This window comes from Schistocerca americana, chromosome 4 (assembly GCF_021461395.2).
Source record: "Schistocerca americana isolate TAMUIC-IGC-003095 chromosome 4, iqSchAmer2.1, whole genome shotgun sequence".
Classification (NCBI taxonomy): Eukaryota; Metazoa; Arthropoda; class Insecta; order Orthoptera; family Acrididae; genus Schistocerca; species Schistocerca americana.
In genome coordinates, this window is record NC_060122.1 from 776,835,292 (window position 1) to 776,854,334 (window position 19,043).

Below are 19,043 nucleotides of genomic sequence, written 5' to 3' on the forward strand. Positions count from 1 at the left end.
TCCCTGTAATGGACTGGCCTGCACAGAGTCCTGACCTGAATCCTATAGAACACTTTCAGAATGTTTTCGAACGCCGACTTCGTGCCAGACCTCACCGACGGACATCGATACCTTTCCTCAGTGTAGCACTCCGTGAAGAATGGGCTGCCATACCCCAAGAAACCTTCCAGCACCTGTTTGAACGTATGCTTGCGAGAGTGGAAGCTGCCATCAAGGCTACGGGTGGGCCATCACCAAAGTGAGTTTCAGCATTACCGATGGAGGGCGCCACGAACCTGCAAGTCATTTTCAGTGAGGTGTCCAGGTACTTTACAGTCATTATAATTGTAGACAACATTCATTATTATGCTTTGATTTCGTTAAACAATATCTATCACTTCATTTTCTTTCGATAGATTATTAAAGACACTGAACATTGTTTGACTACATCGATTTCTCACGTACCGATTTTTGTGGTCACATTTTAATGGAAAATTTTAATAAACATTTTGGCTGAAGATTAAGCTGTTGCGTTACAACTCGAGAACATTTAGTAATCTTACTGGTTAGCATAACAGTTTAATGATTATGTCTCTGTGTTACTGTCCCTCAGTAGCAAAATGTTAAAGCTACCCCATATCCAAATTAGCTGTGCTCCTCTATCGTTATGGATATTGTGTAAGTTCTGCTTTAATACAGACAGTGTGCATTAGTGATCTTTTATCTGTGTTGTTCATAAATAACTATTTTACGAACACTTGCTAGAGTTTTGTACCGTTTCGTGTCCAATTTACAAACAGAGTACAGTTTAAAGTAAAGTCAAACAAGTGGTCAATTTTCTCGATTAACACTACATTTACTTGGGATCCCTTTGCCTAATCAGGCTGGGGACCATTTTTCTTTCGCTTGATTAGAGATTTATTTTACAACTTGGATAACATTGGTATGCTTCCCGTTCAAACAACTGCTTCTCCCTGCCAGTGGGTAATATTTCTGGTGCCGAAATACCTAGTCCGATTACTTCTCAAACGATCGCGGTCGACTTCTGTTCACCGAGCGAGGTGAGCACAATGGCCTTGCATTCGGGAGGACGATGGTTCAAACCTTCGACCGGCCTACGTGATTTAGGCCTTCCATGATTTTCCTAAGTCGCTTCCGGCAAATGCTTCGATGGTTCCTTTTTCCTTTGAAAGGGCACGGACGACTTCGTTCCCCATCCTTCCCTAATCCGATGGGACCGATGACCTCTCTGTTTTGTCCCCTCTCGCCCCCCCCCCCCCCCCAAAAAAATCAACCAAACCTTCGATGTACTGTGAGGCTCTCAAAAGCTGAAAGCACGAATTCGAAGAGTTCGCCCACACATGAAGCACCCTCTTCACCAGCATGACTCTGCCAGACTAGACCACGCACGAGCGCTGGACAACTGCAACAATCCGATGCCTTGGGTTCACTGTCATCGATCATCCTCCATACAGTGAGGAATTGTTTCCATACGATTTTCATGTTTCCATAACGTAAAGAATATCTTCCAGGACTTCACTTTGATAGTAATGAAGTGGTACTAGCAGAAGTGAGGTTGTGGCTCCGCTAACATTCTATAGTGACGGTATCAACAAAATGATATCTCGTTTGGAGAACTGTGCCCGTCGCCGGGGTGACTTTGTTGAGAAATAAATATGTATATATAAAGAATAAAGATGTAGAATGTTAATAACGTTGGTTTTATTTAAAAAGGATTAAGAATTTTCGCATAAAAAATTCTGAGGTATTACGTTGCAGCAAGCTAACGGCCTCGCCACAGTGGTAACACCGGTTCCCGTCAGATCACCGAAGTTAAGCGCAGTCGGGCTTGGCTAGCACTTGGATGGGTGACCATCCGGTTTGTCGAGCGCTGTTGTAAGCGGGGTGCACTGAGCCCATCTAAAGGCAACTGAGGAGCTACTTGATTGAGAAGTAGCGTCTCCGGTCTCGTAAACTGGCATATGGCTGGAAGAGCGGTGTGCTGACCACATGCCCCTCCATATCCGCATCTAGTGACGTCTAAGGGCTGAGGACGACACGGCGGCCGGTCGGTACCGTTGGGCATACATGCCTGTTGGGACGGAGTTTTAGTTTCAGTACGTTTCAGCACGCCCTCTTTAATTGCATTTACATGGTTAAATGAAAGGTTTCTAATAAATTGAAATAAACGCAGACACGCACACACACACACACACACACACACACAATGTGCTGTTACAATTTTATCCCATTTGTAAGACAAATTCCACAAGAAATTTATAAATGTATTCATTGTTTTGAAGAGTTCTAACACACTCGTGGGAAGTTCTCGATCGATGTCGATTAGCTCGTAAGTAGCTAGTCTGATTCTCTTCTGTGTCTAGGGCAGCCAAGGAAGATGTGGTTGACGTCCTGTGTTTCCCATTGCTGCAGTATGGTGATGTTATAACGTAGGTTCTATAAACGTGTTGACGGTAGCAGTCTTGGCTGAATTTCAACCTAGGAATGATCCTCATAAATTACCTCCTGTTCACTCTGCGGCTTGAGGTGCATTTCATATCCCACCTCTTGGACCTTCTGTAAATGTGGGTGGACTTGTTTGTACCAGTTGCCATGGTGCAGATTTCGCTTCTGGCTATGCCTCTGACTGCAGCAACTAAATCATCACTCTCCTGTATTCCATTACTTGTTTCGTTGTTCGTCAGGTGTTCAACTTTCTCATGGACCAAAATCCCAGCATAACCCTTGGTCGAAACAGATAATTTCTCATTACCGTTTCTTTGTAAGACTGATACAGTAGCAGCTATTTGGCATGGTACAGGGTGAAAATTATTGAACTATATGAAATAAAATCGCCATAACTTCCGAACAGTTAGCGTTAGAACGTTCAAACTGCACTATTGGCCGCGGAGTATGAAGGGAATTAGTACGCGCATGCGCGTGCAGCTTGTTGTTGTCGGCCATTTGCACGTGAAAATGTCACGGTGAGGCGTGCCGGAGCATGTGAAGGCCAAATATGCGAGCTATAAGAACCCAGGTGCGGCTCAAAAGAGGTTTCCGAGCGAGTTACAGCTGAAGACAAGTGGTCTAAGTGCGCAAATAGTCAGGAATTTGATTCGCAAGTTTGAGACGACAGGTAGTGTTCCTGATGACATTGTTGGCAATGTCGGGCGTCCTAAAAGGGTGAAAACACCTGAAAACATCGAGAACACACGCGCTGTGTTTCAAACCAGCTCCAGGAAATCGATCAGATTAGCTGCACAACAGATGGGAATCAACCGGGAGACACTGCGACAAATTGTTCTTGAAGACCTACATCTCTTCCCATACAAAATTCATAGTGTTTTGCCAACACTATTGTCCATAGAATTGACGAACAGGACTTTAATGTGAATATGGCTTTGTTTAGCCCGTTTTCATTTGGTTGGGTTCGTCAGGGAGCAAAATTCGCGCATTTTGGGGCTGCGAAAACGCATTTCGCGATCGAGAAGTCTCTTCGCCGTCAGCAGGTGACTGTATGCAGTGTCCAGTCACCGAATAATAGCTGCGATATTCCTTGATGGCACGGTGTTTACCGAACGGTACCTGTAGGTTCTGGAAGATGACTTCATCCCATGATCTGAAGCAACCCTGATTCCGACAAGATGTGGTTCATTCAAGCCGGAACTCGACCCCATCGAAGCAGGGGAGTGCTTCATGTCCTGGATGAGCACTTTGGGGACCTCTTTCTGGCTCTGGGGTTCCCAGAGGCCACTGACATGGGCCTCGATTGTCCACCATATTCTCCGGATCTGAACACATGCGACTCCTTTTTGTGGGCCTGTATTAAAGACAAAGTGTATAGCAATAACCCCAAAATCATTGCTGAACTGAAAGCAGCCATTCAGGAGGTGATCACCGGCCGCTGTGGCCGAGCGGTTCTAGGCGTTTCAGTTCGGAACTGCGCAGCTGCTACGGTCGCAGGTTCGAATCCTGCCTCGGGCATGGATGTGTGTGATGTTCTTAGGTTAGTTAGGTTTAAGTAGTTCTAAGTCTCGGGGACTGTTGGCCTCAGATGTAAAGTCCCATAGTGCTCAGAGCCATTTGAACCATTTTGAGGTCATCGACAGCATCGATGTTCCGACACTTCAGCGGGTCATGCAGAATTTCGCTATTCGTCTGCGCCATATCATCGCCAATGATGGCACGCATATCGAGCATGTCATAACCTAAATCCGAATATCTGTAGTGAAGCTTCCTTAGTCTGTAAGTAATTTACGTTTTTTTTCATACAGTTCAATAATTGTCACCCTATATATAACAACTCCCTATATCTTTACCAACGGTCGTCAATGTTTGCACCGCATAGAACGAGTCCGTTATTATCACGATATGGTGAACTTTGATGGACATGGTTTGTGCCCTTTCAGTGGTTACGTGTTCAGTTGTGTCAAATGATACCTCTTTCTGTAGGCGAAATAGCTTCCTGATTTTCAATACCTACACAGGCACATTCGACTAAGTCATTGCACTGGGACCCGTCGGTATACGCACATGCACCACTTTGCCATTATCAAAGATACCTTCTAAATTGCTGTTGCTAATTCCTCGGTTCTTACAAGGGAACCTCCCCATCGCACCCCCCTCAGATTTAGTTATAAGTTGGCACAGTGGATAGGCCTTGAAAAACTGAACACAGATCAATCGAGAAAACAGGAAGAAGTTGTGTGGAACTATGAAAAAAGAAGCAAAATATACAAACTGAGTAGTCCATGTGCAAGATAGGCAACATAAAGGATTATCTGAGCTCAGGAGCGCCGTGGTCTCGTGGTTAGCGTGAGCAGCTGCCGATTGGGAGGTCCTTGGTTCAAGTCTTCCCTTGGGTGAAAATTTTACTTTCTTTATTTTCGCAAAGTTATGATCTGTCCGTTCGTTCATTGACGTCTCTGTTCACTGTAATAAGTTTAGTGTCTGTGTTTTGCGACCGTACCGCAAAACCGTGCGATTAGTAGACGAAAGGACGTGCATCTCCAATGGAAACCGAAAACATTTGATCGCAAGGTCATAGGTCAACCGTTTCCTCCACAGGAAAACACGTCTGATATATTCTATACGACACTGGTGACGGCATGTGCGTCACATGACAGGAATATGTTGCCTACCCACCTAACTTGTACACTTGGCGGATGGTTAAAAAGATTCTTCTACATTGCCCGATTTAGGTTTTCTTGGGGATGTGATAATCACTCCCAAAAATTGATGAGAATATAAGCTTTTGTTACATAAACTGAAAATAAAACTTAAACTTTTCACCCGAGTGTAGGCTTGAAACAAGGACCTCTCGTTCCGCAGTTGCTCACGCTAACCACGGGACCACGGCGCTCCCGAGCTCCCATTATCCTTGATGTTGCCTGTCATACACATCGACTACTCAGCTGGAATAATTTGCTTATTTCTTCATAGTTCCACATAACTTCTTCCTGTTTTCTCGATTGATCTGTGTTCAGTTTTTCAAGGCCTATCCACTGTGCCAACTTATAACTAAATCTGAGGGGGGTGCGATGGGGAGGTTCCCTTGTTAGAATAGTCCATATTAATACTTACGTCCAGTTCCTGGTCGACATGTCCTTATTCTTGCTTAAAATGGGTCAGTAGTTGGGTTTTCGAAAGAGGTTGTGGTATTTTCTTAGCCTTGAAAATGCTCCCACAAGTAGTGGCCTTGATGTGTATGTTCACTATCGGTGTATGTAAAACCTGACGGTCAGGTCGCACATCTTATTTGTAAGCTTATCCCAAAAGGGTTGCTGAGGTACTTTCTGTGTACTGATAAAAATTCTTTTAATTGTTTCGACTAACAGTATGTTCGTCAGGGTGGATGCTAGAGCACCTGTACGTGATCTCAGAGCTTTATATTAATACCCGTCGATTTTCTGCAGCAGGCTTCTCGAGGATGTGCCGTACTGTATTCCAGCATAACCCAGGTGAGGTCGTAGCAGCGCGCGATACATTTGTCAAGCTTTTGAGGGCTCCAAGCTCCATGCGTTCCCCGTTGCGACAGTATTCAAACAGCCTTCACAATTAACGTTCATATGGTCCTTGTAGAGGGACGATATAGAAGATTTCATCTTGTATCGCTGCTTCGATGAAAGGCTGCTCAACCAACAGCCACCTTACAAATTTTCGTCTTCCCTCTTGGTTCTGCAATAGAAGATATTTTCTGAAGCTTGTAGTCTCCACTCAATAGCGATGTGCATACAACAGCTCGGTTAGTCACTGTCAGGGGCGCCGACAGAAGGTGGCAACATTTCAGTATAGTCCTTTCACTTCATTACTGGGACCATCATCTGTTACTGGACGCACTCCGTTGGATGAAGGTGTACCCTAGTTTTTTCCGAGCATTCAGCAGTAGTCCTGCTCATGCGACATTCACAGTGCTTTTCGTCGAGACAGCAACTCCTTATAACTCAGCACGTCGTCTGGAGATCAGTTTGATGATTAGCTCAAGAATATTTGTTCGCAATGAAGCGATACATTATTAGCCTACGGATATCACCAGCTGTTCAAGTTGGTCGTCATTGGGTTCTACCCTAGCCGCTTACCCTCATCATCACTAAGAAGTACTGGGGTGTGCTGAAAACGAACGCCTCCGAATTCTTTAGGTGAAAACTCTTAACGCTTCTTAAATAAAACAAACTTTTTATTCTACATCTTAATTCTTCGTGTCCATATATTTATTTCTCAACGTAGTCACCCTGCTGATGAACAAATTTCTCCCAAGGAGAGACCAGTTTGTTGATACCATCGACGTAGAATGACTTTATTGACGGAGCCACAATCTCACTTCTGCTAACACTTCTTCGTCAACGTGAAGTCCTTTAAGGTTTTCTGTAAATTTTGGAAACATATGAAAATCGTATGGGGGTAAGTGGGAGCCGATGGAGAATGATCGAATTGTTGCAAATGTCGCAGCGCCCCTGTGCGGTCTGCCATTATCATGCTGAAATAGAGGGTGCTCCTAGGCGGGACGAAGCTTTCTGCAGTTAGCAACTCTATTACAACATGCTTTATTTCACGTGCCGACGTAGTTACGTTTCACACCGCCCTGTTACACGCTACAATTCAGAATCTGCTAGCGGCGAAGGGTTGCAGCTTGCGTTCCCGATGCATGAAAGTCAACCGAGTAACATGCATGACATGAAGGCTAATATTTCAGTCGATATTGAAAAGAGGATAAAAACTTCGCATGCATCACTTTTTAGCACGTCCTCGTAATTAGAGGCTCCCTCTCAGTTTCGTAAAGATCACCACTTACGAGCCAATTACCGAAATAAATGGCATGCAGACCGAGTGAAAACATTGGATTTTAAAAGCACAGTATGGATGATACAAAACGTTTCAGTCCTGTAAGTATAGTAATAACAGGAATAAATATTTACTTTAAAAAATAGCTCTAATTTTGAGTACAATGAACACACGCTCTGAAGACCGGCGTATTAACTAGAAATATTTAAAGGACATGCCAAAAAAGAACTATTTATATACGCATATTTACGTTTCTACGACTTTAAGCGTAATATCAGATATTTGCATTTAGCTCGTATGCTGCACACAAGAGACAAGAAACATGTTATACTATTTCCACCTATTTACATTTCCGGGATTGCCACAAAGAGGAAATTCTGACGTTTAGAGATTGGTAGAAGCAATCTTCATTCTCGCTCATCAAGAAGGAAAAATAGTGGTCAAGAAGGGGAGGGGAATGGGGGAAGGGGGGGATGGGTGACAGAGAAAAGTGATCCTGATATTGATACACTATGTACCAACCATTATCAGAGTGTACAGATGGAAATGCAGTTGCATTTGTTGGTCCTCTCACTGTGAACTTACGTGCCACCTTCAGCACAAATAAAGATTGGAATTTATAGTGAAAGACTTGGGCGCAGTAACTATATTTGTTTAGTTCACATTTATGTCTTTCATAATAGTGAAACAAATCTGAGTTTAAGAGAACGGCAATGTGTCTAAATTTGGAGGCAGTTATTACGAGGTGCATTCAAGTTCTAAGGCCTCCGATTTTTTTTCTAATTAACTACTCACCCGAAATCGATGAAACTGGCGTTACTTCTCGACGTAATCGCCCTGCAGACGTACACATTTTTCACAACGCTGACGCCATGATTCCATGGCAGCGCGAAGGCTTCTTTAGGAGTCTGTTTTGACCACTGGAAAATCGCTGAGGCAATAGCAGCACGGGTGGTGAATGTGTGGCCACGTAGAGTGTCTTTCATTGTCTGAAAAAGCAAAAAGTCACTAGGAGCCAGGTCAGGTGAGTAGGGAGCATGAGGAATCATTTCAAAGTTGTTATCACGAAGAAACTGTTGCGTAACGTTAGCTCGATGTGCGGGTGCGTTGTCTTGGTGAAACAGCACATGTGCAGCCTTTCCCGGACGTTTTTATTGCAGTGCAGGAAGGAATTTGTTCTTCAAAACATTTTCGTAGAATGCACCTGTTACCGTAGTGCCCTTTGGAACGCAAAGGGTAAGGATTACGCCCTCGCTGTCCCAGAACTTGGACATGATCATTTTTTCAGCACTGGCGGTTATCCGAAATTTTTTTGGTGGCGGTGAATCTGTGTGCTTCCATTGACCTGACTGGCGCTTTGTTTCTGGATTGAAAAATGGCATCCACGTCTCATCCATTGTCACAACCGACGAAAAGAAAGTCCCATTCATGCTGTCGTTGCACGTCAACATTGCTTGGCAACATGCCACACGAGCAGCCATGTGGTCGTCCGTCAGCATTCGTGGCACCCACCTGGATGACACTTTTCGCATTTTCAGGTCGTCATGCAGGATTGTGTGCACAGAACCCACAGAAATGCCAACTCTGGAGGCGATCTGTTCAACAGTCATTCGGCGATCCCCCAAAACAGTTCTTTCCACTTTCTCGATCATGTCATCAGACCGGCTTGTGCAAGCCCGAGGTTGTTTCAGTTTGTTGTCACACGATGTTCTGCCTTCATTAAACTGTCGCACCCACGAACGCACTTTCGACACATCCATAACTCCATCACCACATGTCTCCTTGAACTGTTGATGAATTTCAATTGGTTTCACACCACACAAATTCAGAAAACGAATGATTGCACGCTGTTCAAGTAAGGAAAACGTCGCCATTTTAAGTATTTAAAACAGTTCTCATTCTCGCCACTGGCGGTAAAATTCCATCTGCCGTACGGTGCTGCCATCTCTGGGATGTATTGACAATGAACGCGGCCTCTATTTAAAACAATGCACATGTTTCTATCTCTTTCCAGTCCGGAGAATAAAAATCGGAGGCCTTAGAACTTGAATGCACCTCGTACATGCGCTTTGCCTGTTCTTTGCTGCTTTCAACCTACACCCGAATCATTGTGCCCATTTTTGTTGTATTCAGTTCTAGGCTGTCTTCCTAACATTACCAGTCGTCGCATCTCAGTTTAAAAACTGGAACACAAACTATCTTATTATTTACGACATAATTATACAAAAAAATTGCATTATTGTAGCTGAAAACCTAAATTGATCCTGTGGTAACAGAATAACAGAAATAAGATTAAACTAATAAAAAATTAAATATATATTGTGCAACATTCATTTAATTTAAAGAAATAATGTAGATTACACGAATATTACTTTTACAGAAGATGCAGTATTATTCAGACATATAATATGTGGTATAATATTTGAGCACATAATATTTGCACGTTAAACATTTTTATATGTAGTATTTTGAATAAACACCCAGCACATTTTTAATCAAATGTAAATAGTAATGTAGGAATATTGTTTTGTATTATATACATTGTAAGCGTAGGCAAACTGTTATTAAAATTTCTTTTGAAAGGTCAATAGATCAAATACAGTTAATTGTAGTAGATATTGGAAGGGTTCAGGTGATAACATAAATTTCATTTGGTTACTACATGCATGATTTCGGTCACATATACTTTTACATTTACATATAATGTTTCTGTGAATCATTAATAACCAAAATGTTATGACTGATAACGATTTCCTTCATTTACTTATTAAATAAAAACCAATAAATATCATCAAATAATTTAAAAACTACATGCTAATTATTTAGTAAGGTTCACCCAACTCGCCTTCAATGATGAAACAGAAGAAAATGAAAGTATAAGTCATGATGTATTTCTTCATAGATTTCGTTTTTCTTCACACTAGAAGATTTTCGGTATGATCTCATTCAGCAACTTCTGAAAGATCATGTTCCAGAAGAGCGTTTATTTCGTGGCTGGATACAACTGCATACAGTTGTTGCAGCGATAGATGTTCTTTCGGTGTGCCCAAAACTTGCACGACTAGGAAGTGAGTCAGTGCTTGTGCCTAGAGTATGTTGACAGGGTCCTGAAATTTGCTCCTCAGAGGAATTTTGAGGTTTATATGGACGCTTAGGCAATTCATCGTTTTTCGAGGGCAAACTGCTGCAATCCTTTGTATCCTTGCAGCGCTTATCCTTCTTGTTTTTCACTTTTTGTCCAGACTCTTGGGACCTACCAGGCTTGATCTCTTGTTCGTTTTCTGTATTTTCCTTCAAGTTCAGGGATACACCTGAAATAATAAATAAAACATGACACTCACGTTTATCTTGACTATCATGAAGAGACATTACACAAACTAATGTAAATTTTCACCTAAATGGGTGTGGAGCACACATTGGCATGAGATACAGCCTCGAACATATCTGCGAATTCATGAACATAAAGCCTCAGCTTTGTCCAAGAATGATATCCAAAAATATTCGAGACGAGAAATGATGTGCTTTTCGTCCTAAATGCTGTCAAATAAATATAGATATTTCTGTTCACTTGGAACCTTACCATCCAGAATGGTAATACAGATTAAAGTCGACCACCTAACATAGTTCCATAGAGATTACTAGTTAATTTTCCTGTTAGTGTGGCTAGAAGAAGCATTAAATGTATGCCACGTATTCCAGATCACTAGGAATTCCGACATACTTCACAGTTTTGAGACTATAGTAGAAGAAACTAGCAGGTCCTAGCTCAATTTCTTAATACAAAAAAGTGAGCGAATGACACACTCACTCACTTTCTTCTAAAAAATTTTCATCCAGAACCTGCTATTTCTTCTACTATCGTCTAAATTTGAGGTCTAACTCAATTCCTTTCATTAAAAAACGTTTATTTTACTATAAAATACATAGAAATAAGATGAATGAATATTTTTATTATGCTCATTTATTATAAAAATTGTCTTCTTTTTTTTTAAAAAAAAGGTGAATGTAAGGAAATAATAGTGAAATTTAAAGAAATAAAAGAAAGAATTAGTTACCTAAAATTTAATTATTTCTTCTTGAGCAGCCAGAAGATTGTTATGAACAGTTGTTTCTAAATGTTTTTCTTCTTTGCGACAAGGCTTGTTTACATTTGTATTACATTCAGATTCAACTTTTATTTTTTGGTATTTATCACATTCTTTAGATTATGATAACCATCTGTCTGATACCTATATTGTTCTTCAATATATTTTATCCACATGGTGACTACACACCTTAGTGTCGTCCATTTAATGATTAACTCCTTTGTGTTGTCCATTTATTTTTTATAATATTTAATAGGATGTATTAAAATTTTTAAAAAATTTCATGAGTAAGTTCCAAATGATGAAATCTTTATCATTATTTTTAAGTTTCCTCATTTCTTTATATCTCATTTTAATATTACCTCCTTCAAAAAATTGAAGATCCAGTTACTAATTATTTTTAATTTTTTATGAAGTAAACTAATTTTAAATTCATTATCAAGTTCCAAACATATTTTTCTCCATGAATGGTAGATAATTATTTATAACCAGTAATATTACATAAAGCATTTACTTCTAACTCATTAATCTTTTTAAACATGTTAGTACTGCTAATGCTGTTGAGATTTTACAGAAGTGTTTAAATTAATATACACAAATTTGTATTCTATTTTTTTACAACGTTAAAAATGAGTGCTTAAGCAGTCTCAGACTGCATAGTGTCTATATGGTAATGACTATTTCTTTTCGAGAACGTCTTTTACCATTATGAAGACTCAATGCTTTCTTGTTTTTCTGAACTGTGTTGATTTCATGTTTCTCACTTCTAATCAAATTCATCGTTCTGTATTGTTCTATATATTATGAATATCCAGCTGAGACAAATTGAATGGTTCTTTCAAATTAGGTGTAGTCTAGGGTGGACCTTATGAGGCTTACAAAAGAACCATTTTTTCATGGTCACTTCAAGAGGAAACCCCAGAACACCATGATTTTTTGGTACAAAAAGAACTAATTGTGGGGAAGGTCACTTCCAAACTTTCTGTTCATGGCAGACAGTCAAAATTTTTATCACATGTCTTAAGATTATTTTCCTGGGGAACTTCGTAAATGTTTTGACATCGTTATTTGTTACTGAGATCCATAGGTTCAAATTTACCGCATTTATGCAGGAAAGTGCAAAACCTGGGTTTTATCATTTTTGCACCGTGGTTGACTGGCGATGCTGTAGTCATTCGTCTAGAAATGCCATTTTCCCGTTTCGAAAATCTGTATGCATTATAAACATACACCGAAAAAAACCATAATTTTTGGGCGCAAAAGTAGAAATTGTTGGGATGACCACATACATTGCGGCACCGTCGAAATTTTTACCGAATGTTCTTAAGATAATATTCTCTGGAATATTGAAAATTTTTTCGATGTAATTGTACGTTATTGAGATCAGTAGATACTAATTTACTGTACTCATACGCGTAAAATACTCACGTAATGATCAGTCTGGGGCGCAAATGTAGTTTTAAGTAACCTATTGAACACATGGCAAAGGTTCTAGGGTCTTTGAAGGGTTCTGAGGTTACCAAACTATAATTTTAGTCAACATTTTTAAGCAATAAAACTTTATGATGAGCTCTGTCTGTATAACAGGTCGTTCACACCTATGACAATACGCCCAAAGTGGTACAGCAGAGACAAAAAATGGGCTAAAGAGGGTGTTAATACGCCTGAAAAGCAGTTAAAATGAGCGCCAAAATCATGTGAAGCTTAAAAGGTTGCAAATTCAGTAAAATATTTGTAAAAACATTTCTAGTTTTTTGAGATTCGAATCACAAGGCGGGCGCTTTCAATGAATTGCTGTCGATGACCAAGGTATCCAGAAAAAAAACATAAAGTGAATGCATATGTGCATTTTCTTAGTTCATACATGTCAAAGTACATAAAAATTTCGAAGTACATAAACAAACACTCAGAAACTTGAAACTCCCTGGCAGATTAAAAATGTGTGCCGCATGGAGACTCGAACTCGGGACCTTGCCATTCATGGGCAAGTGCTCTATGAACTGCGCTACCCAAGCACGACTCACGCCCCCTCCACACAGCTTCACTTCTTCCAGTACCTTGTAAGGTGTCAGACAAAACCAACACCTTCCATGAAAACCCTGACATGATAGCAAATCCGACAGTATGTCACATAGCTCCAAATAAATCCTGACGTTAAATTAACCAAAGTAATACGATCAATGAGTGAGCAAATGGAATACCACAGACTAACACAAGAACGCCTAAATGCATGTCATACCTTCCCACAGTGAAACAGACGCAGTTCCAGGGGAGAAACGAGAACAGAAGTCGAGAGCAGAATCGTGTAGGCTAGGAGGCACTACGATAAGAGACGAACACCCACGTCGCTAGCCGACCGCCAAAACCACCCCCCGCCCATGTTAATAGATAGAGCCCTCCAGAAGAACAGTATAGATCTTACGATAACACTAAAAGGGACACACCAGCTGCATGTTTTAGCGTGAGACTTTTTCGCGTCTCTGTTACATTGCAAACGTTAAAAACATTGCCCCACCACGAAAAGTATAACGTTTCTCATTGGATAGACAGAATTTTGGAGGCGGAACTTAAGGTTAACATTGAGACCCTGATTGGTCAGTTGAAAACACAGCCAGATAGCTTTTTTTAAACCAACTTCGGTAAATTGTAGTAAGAAGAAGTTAGGAGAGAGTTGCTTCGGAGAAGGCGAGGTGCGTGGAGCTCTGCCGCCCGCCGCCCCCTGACGCTGCCTAAACACTGACAAGGTAATGAACGCATGCAGTGCCGCATTTTTGAGCGCATAAGGATTCACTCAGAACTGCAGAAGTCTCATCTGTTACATCCCCTTTTTGCGTAATACTAGTGTCGATCGTCAATGGTATTCACATTTGCTACGTAAGTTAAAATCTGAAATGCGATGATTTTTCTGTTATATAATTATTGAGAAGCCACATCAGCCACTGTAATTTATGACACGTTAGATAAGTAATTAAAGATAATTGAGGGTCACTGTAGACCATTTTGATAGTTTTCCCTTTTATGAAACTTAACTTAAATCTAGATTATAGATGTGATATGGCACAGGTCAGCCCTCGATCCATTGTAGAACTTGGAAACCCATTCAGGGAATATTCTTTCATATTTTTGTTGAACGCAGTTGGTTTTTAACATCTTGTATTAAAATATTTCCTTTTATCAATACTGCAATTTATAAACAATGTTTTGTGAGTAGAATAAAATTTCCAATGGTAAACTTAACTGCTTTTTCGACGTTATTTTACCAGCTAACTAAAAATAGGAAAGCCTTGAACCCCTTCCACAAAATTTAGTTAGTATTAAGATTCTTTTACAGGGAGTGCTGTGGAGCTGACACTGAAATCATTAAGTATTTTATTATATCATCACTTGTCTCACTGAACTCTTCTGAACTCTACATGTCATGTGTGGTCTGGCGTCTTCTTACTGGCAACAGGTCCCAGGTTCAAACAAGTCAATTCCCTAAAAAACACGCTCAGAGCGTCGTTGCGTGAAAGTGGTAGGGAGACACGACTTAGAACAAACAGACACCACGCAGAATGTTAGAGAATGGCGACCCTGCCAGGATGGTAAAATACCATGATTGAAGGTCGACCACATGCCCAAGTAGGTCAGAAAAAATCCTGTTAAAAATTTTTATTAATAAATTTTTTTAAGGGCATAAATAGTTGAAAACAGTAGCTGCAGCGATAGATAGTAAGAAAGTATTCAATAGAAAGTGAGACATTCTAGCAGAGACAATAGCATAGTTAAGTTATGAATTTGAATATTGTTAGAATTAAGTTTTCTCTCGAATGCAAGCACACAGGTGACGGATACATCGTTGACAAGTTGGTTCTGACCCAACAAGTAAGTGAATGGATTGTCAGTCTTGGGTATAATTAAGTCTCAAGTCGTGTGAGCAAAAAGTTTATGAAACGCGTGAGATCGTATGAGCGCATGTTGACACGAAGTAGGGCGCGTGAATTGCTTTTAAAACAGAAAATAAGGGATTCGGAAAGATTAGCAATGGCAGATCGAGACATTGACCGAATTGAGGTAGAGACCCAGCATGAAGATGGACAGAGAATAGAGGACATTACAACAGACGATGCAGTATCGCGAGAAATAGTACAGATAACGCACCATAACGAGGATAATGTACGCCAAGGCATAGAAAACGTAGGTCAGCATACGACAGAGGAGCAGGAAAGTAGAGAGACAGTCGATGAGGATTCTAACTTGCGTCTTGAATACGTAGAACCCATACTACAAGTAATCAGAGCTCCCTCACCACAGAGTACAAGGAATTCGAGCAGAAACTTGTCACCGCACAGTTCAATGCAATCGGTTGCAAACCAATACTTGGGCGAAAGTACAGAGCGTAGGACGTCGGAAGAAAACGCAATAGGACCCACCAACCTGGCAGAATTATTACAACAAATGACGGAAACCATGACAAGACAAAATAAAGAAATTGCGAACCAAATTAAAATTCAGAATGAAGAAACGACGAAACAAATTGCAGAAACCACGAGACAAATGCGTGAGATTAAAGAACAAAACAAAAAAATTCAGTTACACCTAAGTCATATTGAAGACGAGGCAAAAGAATCTCGAGAAGTGATAGGAAACTTAATAACAGCTCACAATCAATTGACAACAGACATTGACAAGGTACAAGCGGACGTAGAAACATTGCGTAATGACATTCAGGACGAGATCAAAACATTAATTAACAACACCCAGGGAGAAGTCAAGAAACTAGAGAAACAGGTAAACGTAATTACTAGACAAGCAGCAGGTACAGCGCGTGAAATTGTTGAAAACAGTGTGTTACACAAACGTATCATAAAAGCAGCGCTGAAAAGATACGATAATCGCATAGTCAAAATAGAAGCGCAAACGAAGCGACAATTTCAGAAATTGCGGACAGAGTTGTTGCAACTATTGAAGAGCGTAGTGAACAGGATCGAGAAAAGCACTGAGTCTGCAATCACATCCGTATCTGTAACAGCACCGGAAAAACAAGCAATTAACGAAGACATTACGCATTTGCGATTCCAATCACAGGCGGAAAGTAACATACGTGAAATCAGACAGCCTGCACAGCAACAAACACGTTTCGAAATTCTTGATGAACAAACGGCACCACAAACAAATGCAGAACCACAAATGTATGTTTCAAGACAGTCTGGATCGTGCAATGAAGCGGGAAAGCTAGTCAGACAAGATACCGAACCAATACGTGACAATGGAAAGCCAGGTCGCGAAGAGTACAGTACAATGCATTCAGCTACACTTTCACAACCGATGGAAGAAAATTATTGCGTACCACTCCAACGATACTACACAAGGGTAGGCGAAACGTACAGTGGACAATATCCAATGGATCTACCACAACCGGAAAGAACGACGGGAAAAATAATCAGAAACAAAAGTGGCGAAGAATCGCGAATTTCATTTGGAACTATGACGAAGTACGACAACGATCATTTCCTCACAGTCAGAAAATTTCAACACTTTCGAGAAGGAAACTCATTACATCCACGAACTTTGATTGATCAATTCCAAGTAGGATTACCAGAACACTGGACGCTAGCACGCAAATTAGACTTTATATGTGCACACATGTCAGGAACAGTCGCAGAAACCATGCAGAATGTTGCAGCGCCGTGCCGATCGTACGAAGATTTCAGAGAGAAGTTCCTCTCACGATATTGGTCCAGCGAAGAACAGAACAAAGTGAAGTACGAATTATTACAGAACCCATATTTTGAAAATTCAGGAGAGAAGAGTCCCATGAAATTTTTCGAAGTAATGGCAAAGAAAAATCATTGCTTAGATGTACCATACAGTGACGGAGAATTGATTAAATTATGCGCGATGAAGTTACCATTGAAATACCAGCAATCATTAGTAGGTCGCGGAGACAATGGCGTTGAAGCATTTAAAGGAATTCTAAGGGAACTGGAGTTTATATTTTCGGAAGATGACGCAAGAAAAAGACGAAGCGCACATGAAAACGAAAGCAAAAAGCAGTGGAATCCACAAGACACAGTACGAAGAATCAATAATTACGAACCACGTGATAACTTCGCACCAAGAAACGACAACAGATTTCAACAAAATAACGGTTATGGATTTAGAAAAGAATACAGCAATAACTATAATTCACCCAGGAACGGCAACAACTATTACACAGTGAACAATGACAACCGGAACGGGTATTGGAGAACCAATAGACCGACAAATTATCAACAAAGAAACCAATATCAACAAGCGGATCAAGAAAAGAGAATACAGATAGAAGAGGTGGAGGTAAGACCACAAAACCCCGAAAAACGTTCGAATTGACAGCTAAGCGCCCATGCCAAAGAGAATGACACACCGAAACAGGACAATTGCAGCACCTTGAACAGAGAAGTAAATACCTTATCATGAGAAGAGAAGAAGGAAGAAACAAAACCGCAGGGACCAGATGAAATCGAAGACAGGAAAATAACAATATCGTGTTGGGACGAAATTAATTGGGAGAGTACTGACGAGGAAGATGAATTATCAGAGGCATGCACAACAAATGTAGGAGGAAAGGACGAAGTAATGAGTATTGCAGAGCTATTTGAGATGGAAACCAGGGAAAGCGAATTCAATGAGGATAATGCGCAGTAGACAGAAGTTGGAAGTAAGTTACTAGTGGGCACACAACCCAACGTACATAATGAAGGAAGTTATGAAGCGATAATTAGAGCATTTAAAGGCGGTTATGTGGAAGTAGCGACGAAGAAGGAGTAGATAGACGAAGATGAGGGGAAAGTATAGGATGTTGAAGAAAGTGTAAATGAAGGAAGAAATAGAGAAGAGGAAATAAAAGAGAGAGAAGTAGCAGTCAAAGCTTATCCTAGAGAATGTTCGAATTCACAAGGGAAATTCCTGAAAAGACTCATGTATGATTCAGTGGAGGATTTGTTGATGCAAGAAGAAGAAGAACAGAACCAACCCTTTCAAATTCAACCAATTGTGAAGGCCATGGTAAAGAATATCCCAGTCAATATTGTAACTGATAGAGGAAGTGAACTGATCGCAATCTCAGAAAATTTATTCATGCAGTGTAATGCCAATGCGGAATTGCCAGTTCTGAAAACACGTAAGATTAAAGTAAGAGGTCCTATTAGAAACAATGCTGCAGAAGTTAAGAGACAGCAAACAAAGTTAACTCTTTTGTGTCAAGGTCAAAAGATCGAAGCCAACTTCGTGATTATACCTAAACTAACTGTAGATTTGATTATAGGTGCAGATTTTTAAATGAGAGATGAGCGATAATAGATATGGGGAAAGGTAGCGTAACATTCGGGAATGTCACACTTCTCTTTGAGCAAAAGCTAAAATTAGAAGAAATACTAGTTATAAACAAACAATTAAGAATGATGTGAGATAAAGAGGATGAAGAATTAGAATGTTATGCACAAAAAGGGGAATTGCCTCAACTCATGTTAGAAGTCCATAAAGAAATTAATGAAAAATTTCAAGAAGTTCAAGTAAATAATTAGCACAATATTTCAAGTTTATGTTGCACATAAGATCGTCAGGAGAAAGAAGAATGAAGAGAGAGGAAGGTGGGAAAAAGAAAGTAGTTTCAATAAAAACATAAATAACACTAATAGTAGCATAGATTAAGGTGAAGGGATAAAGCATAGATAGTCT

At 40.4% G+C, this 19,043-nt stretch overlaps 1 protein-coding gene across 2 annotated transcripts in view; it reads right to left on the reverse strand.

Moving 5' to 3' along the window:
* Window positions 1–9,671: 9,671 nt before the first annotated feature.
* LOC124612782 (pinin-like) overlaps window positions 9,672–19,043 on the reverse strand; it is a 110,683-nt gene continuing 101,311 nt past the window's right edge. For both annotated transcript variants that reach the window (XM_047141179.1, XM_047141178.1), the window contains one exon: window positions 9,672–10,571. In XM_047141179.1, the coding sequence (XP_046997135.1) occupies window positions 10,225–10,571 (347 nt within the window). In that variant the 3' untranslated portion in view covers window positions 9,672–10,224. The remainder of the gene's footprint in view (window positions 10,572–19,043) is intronic.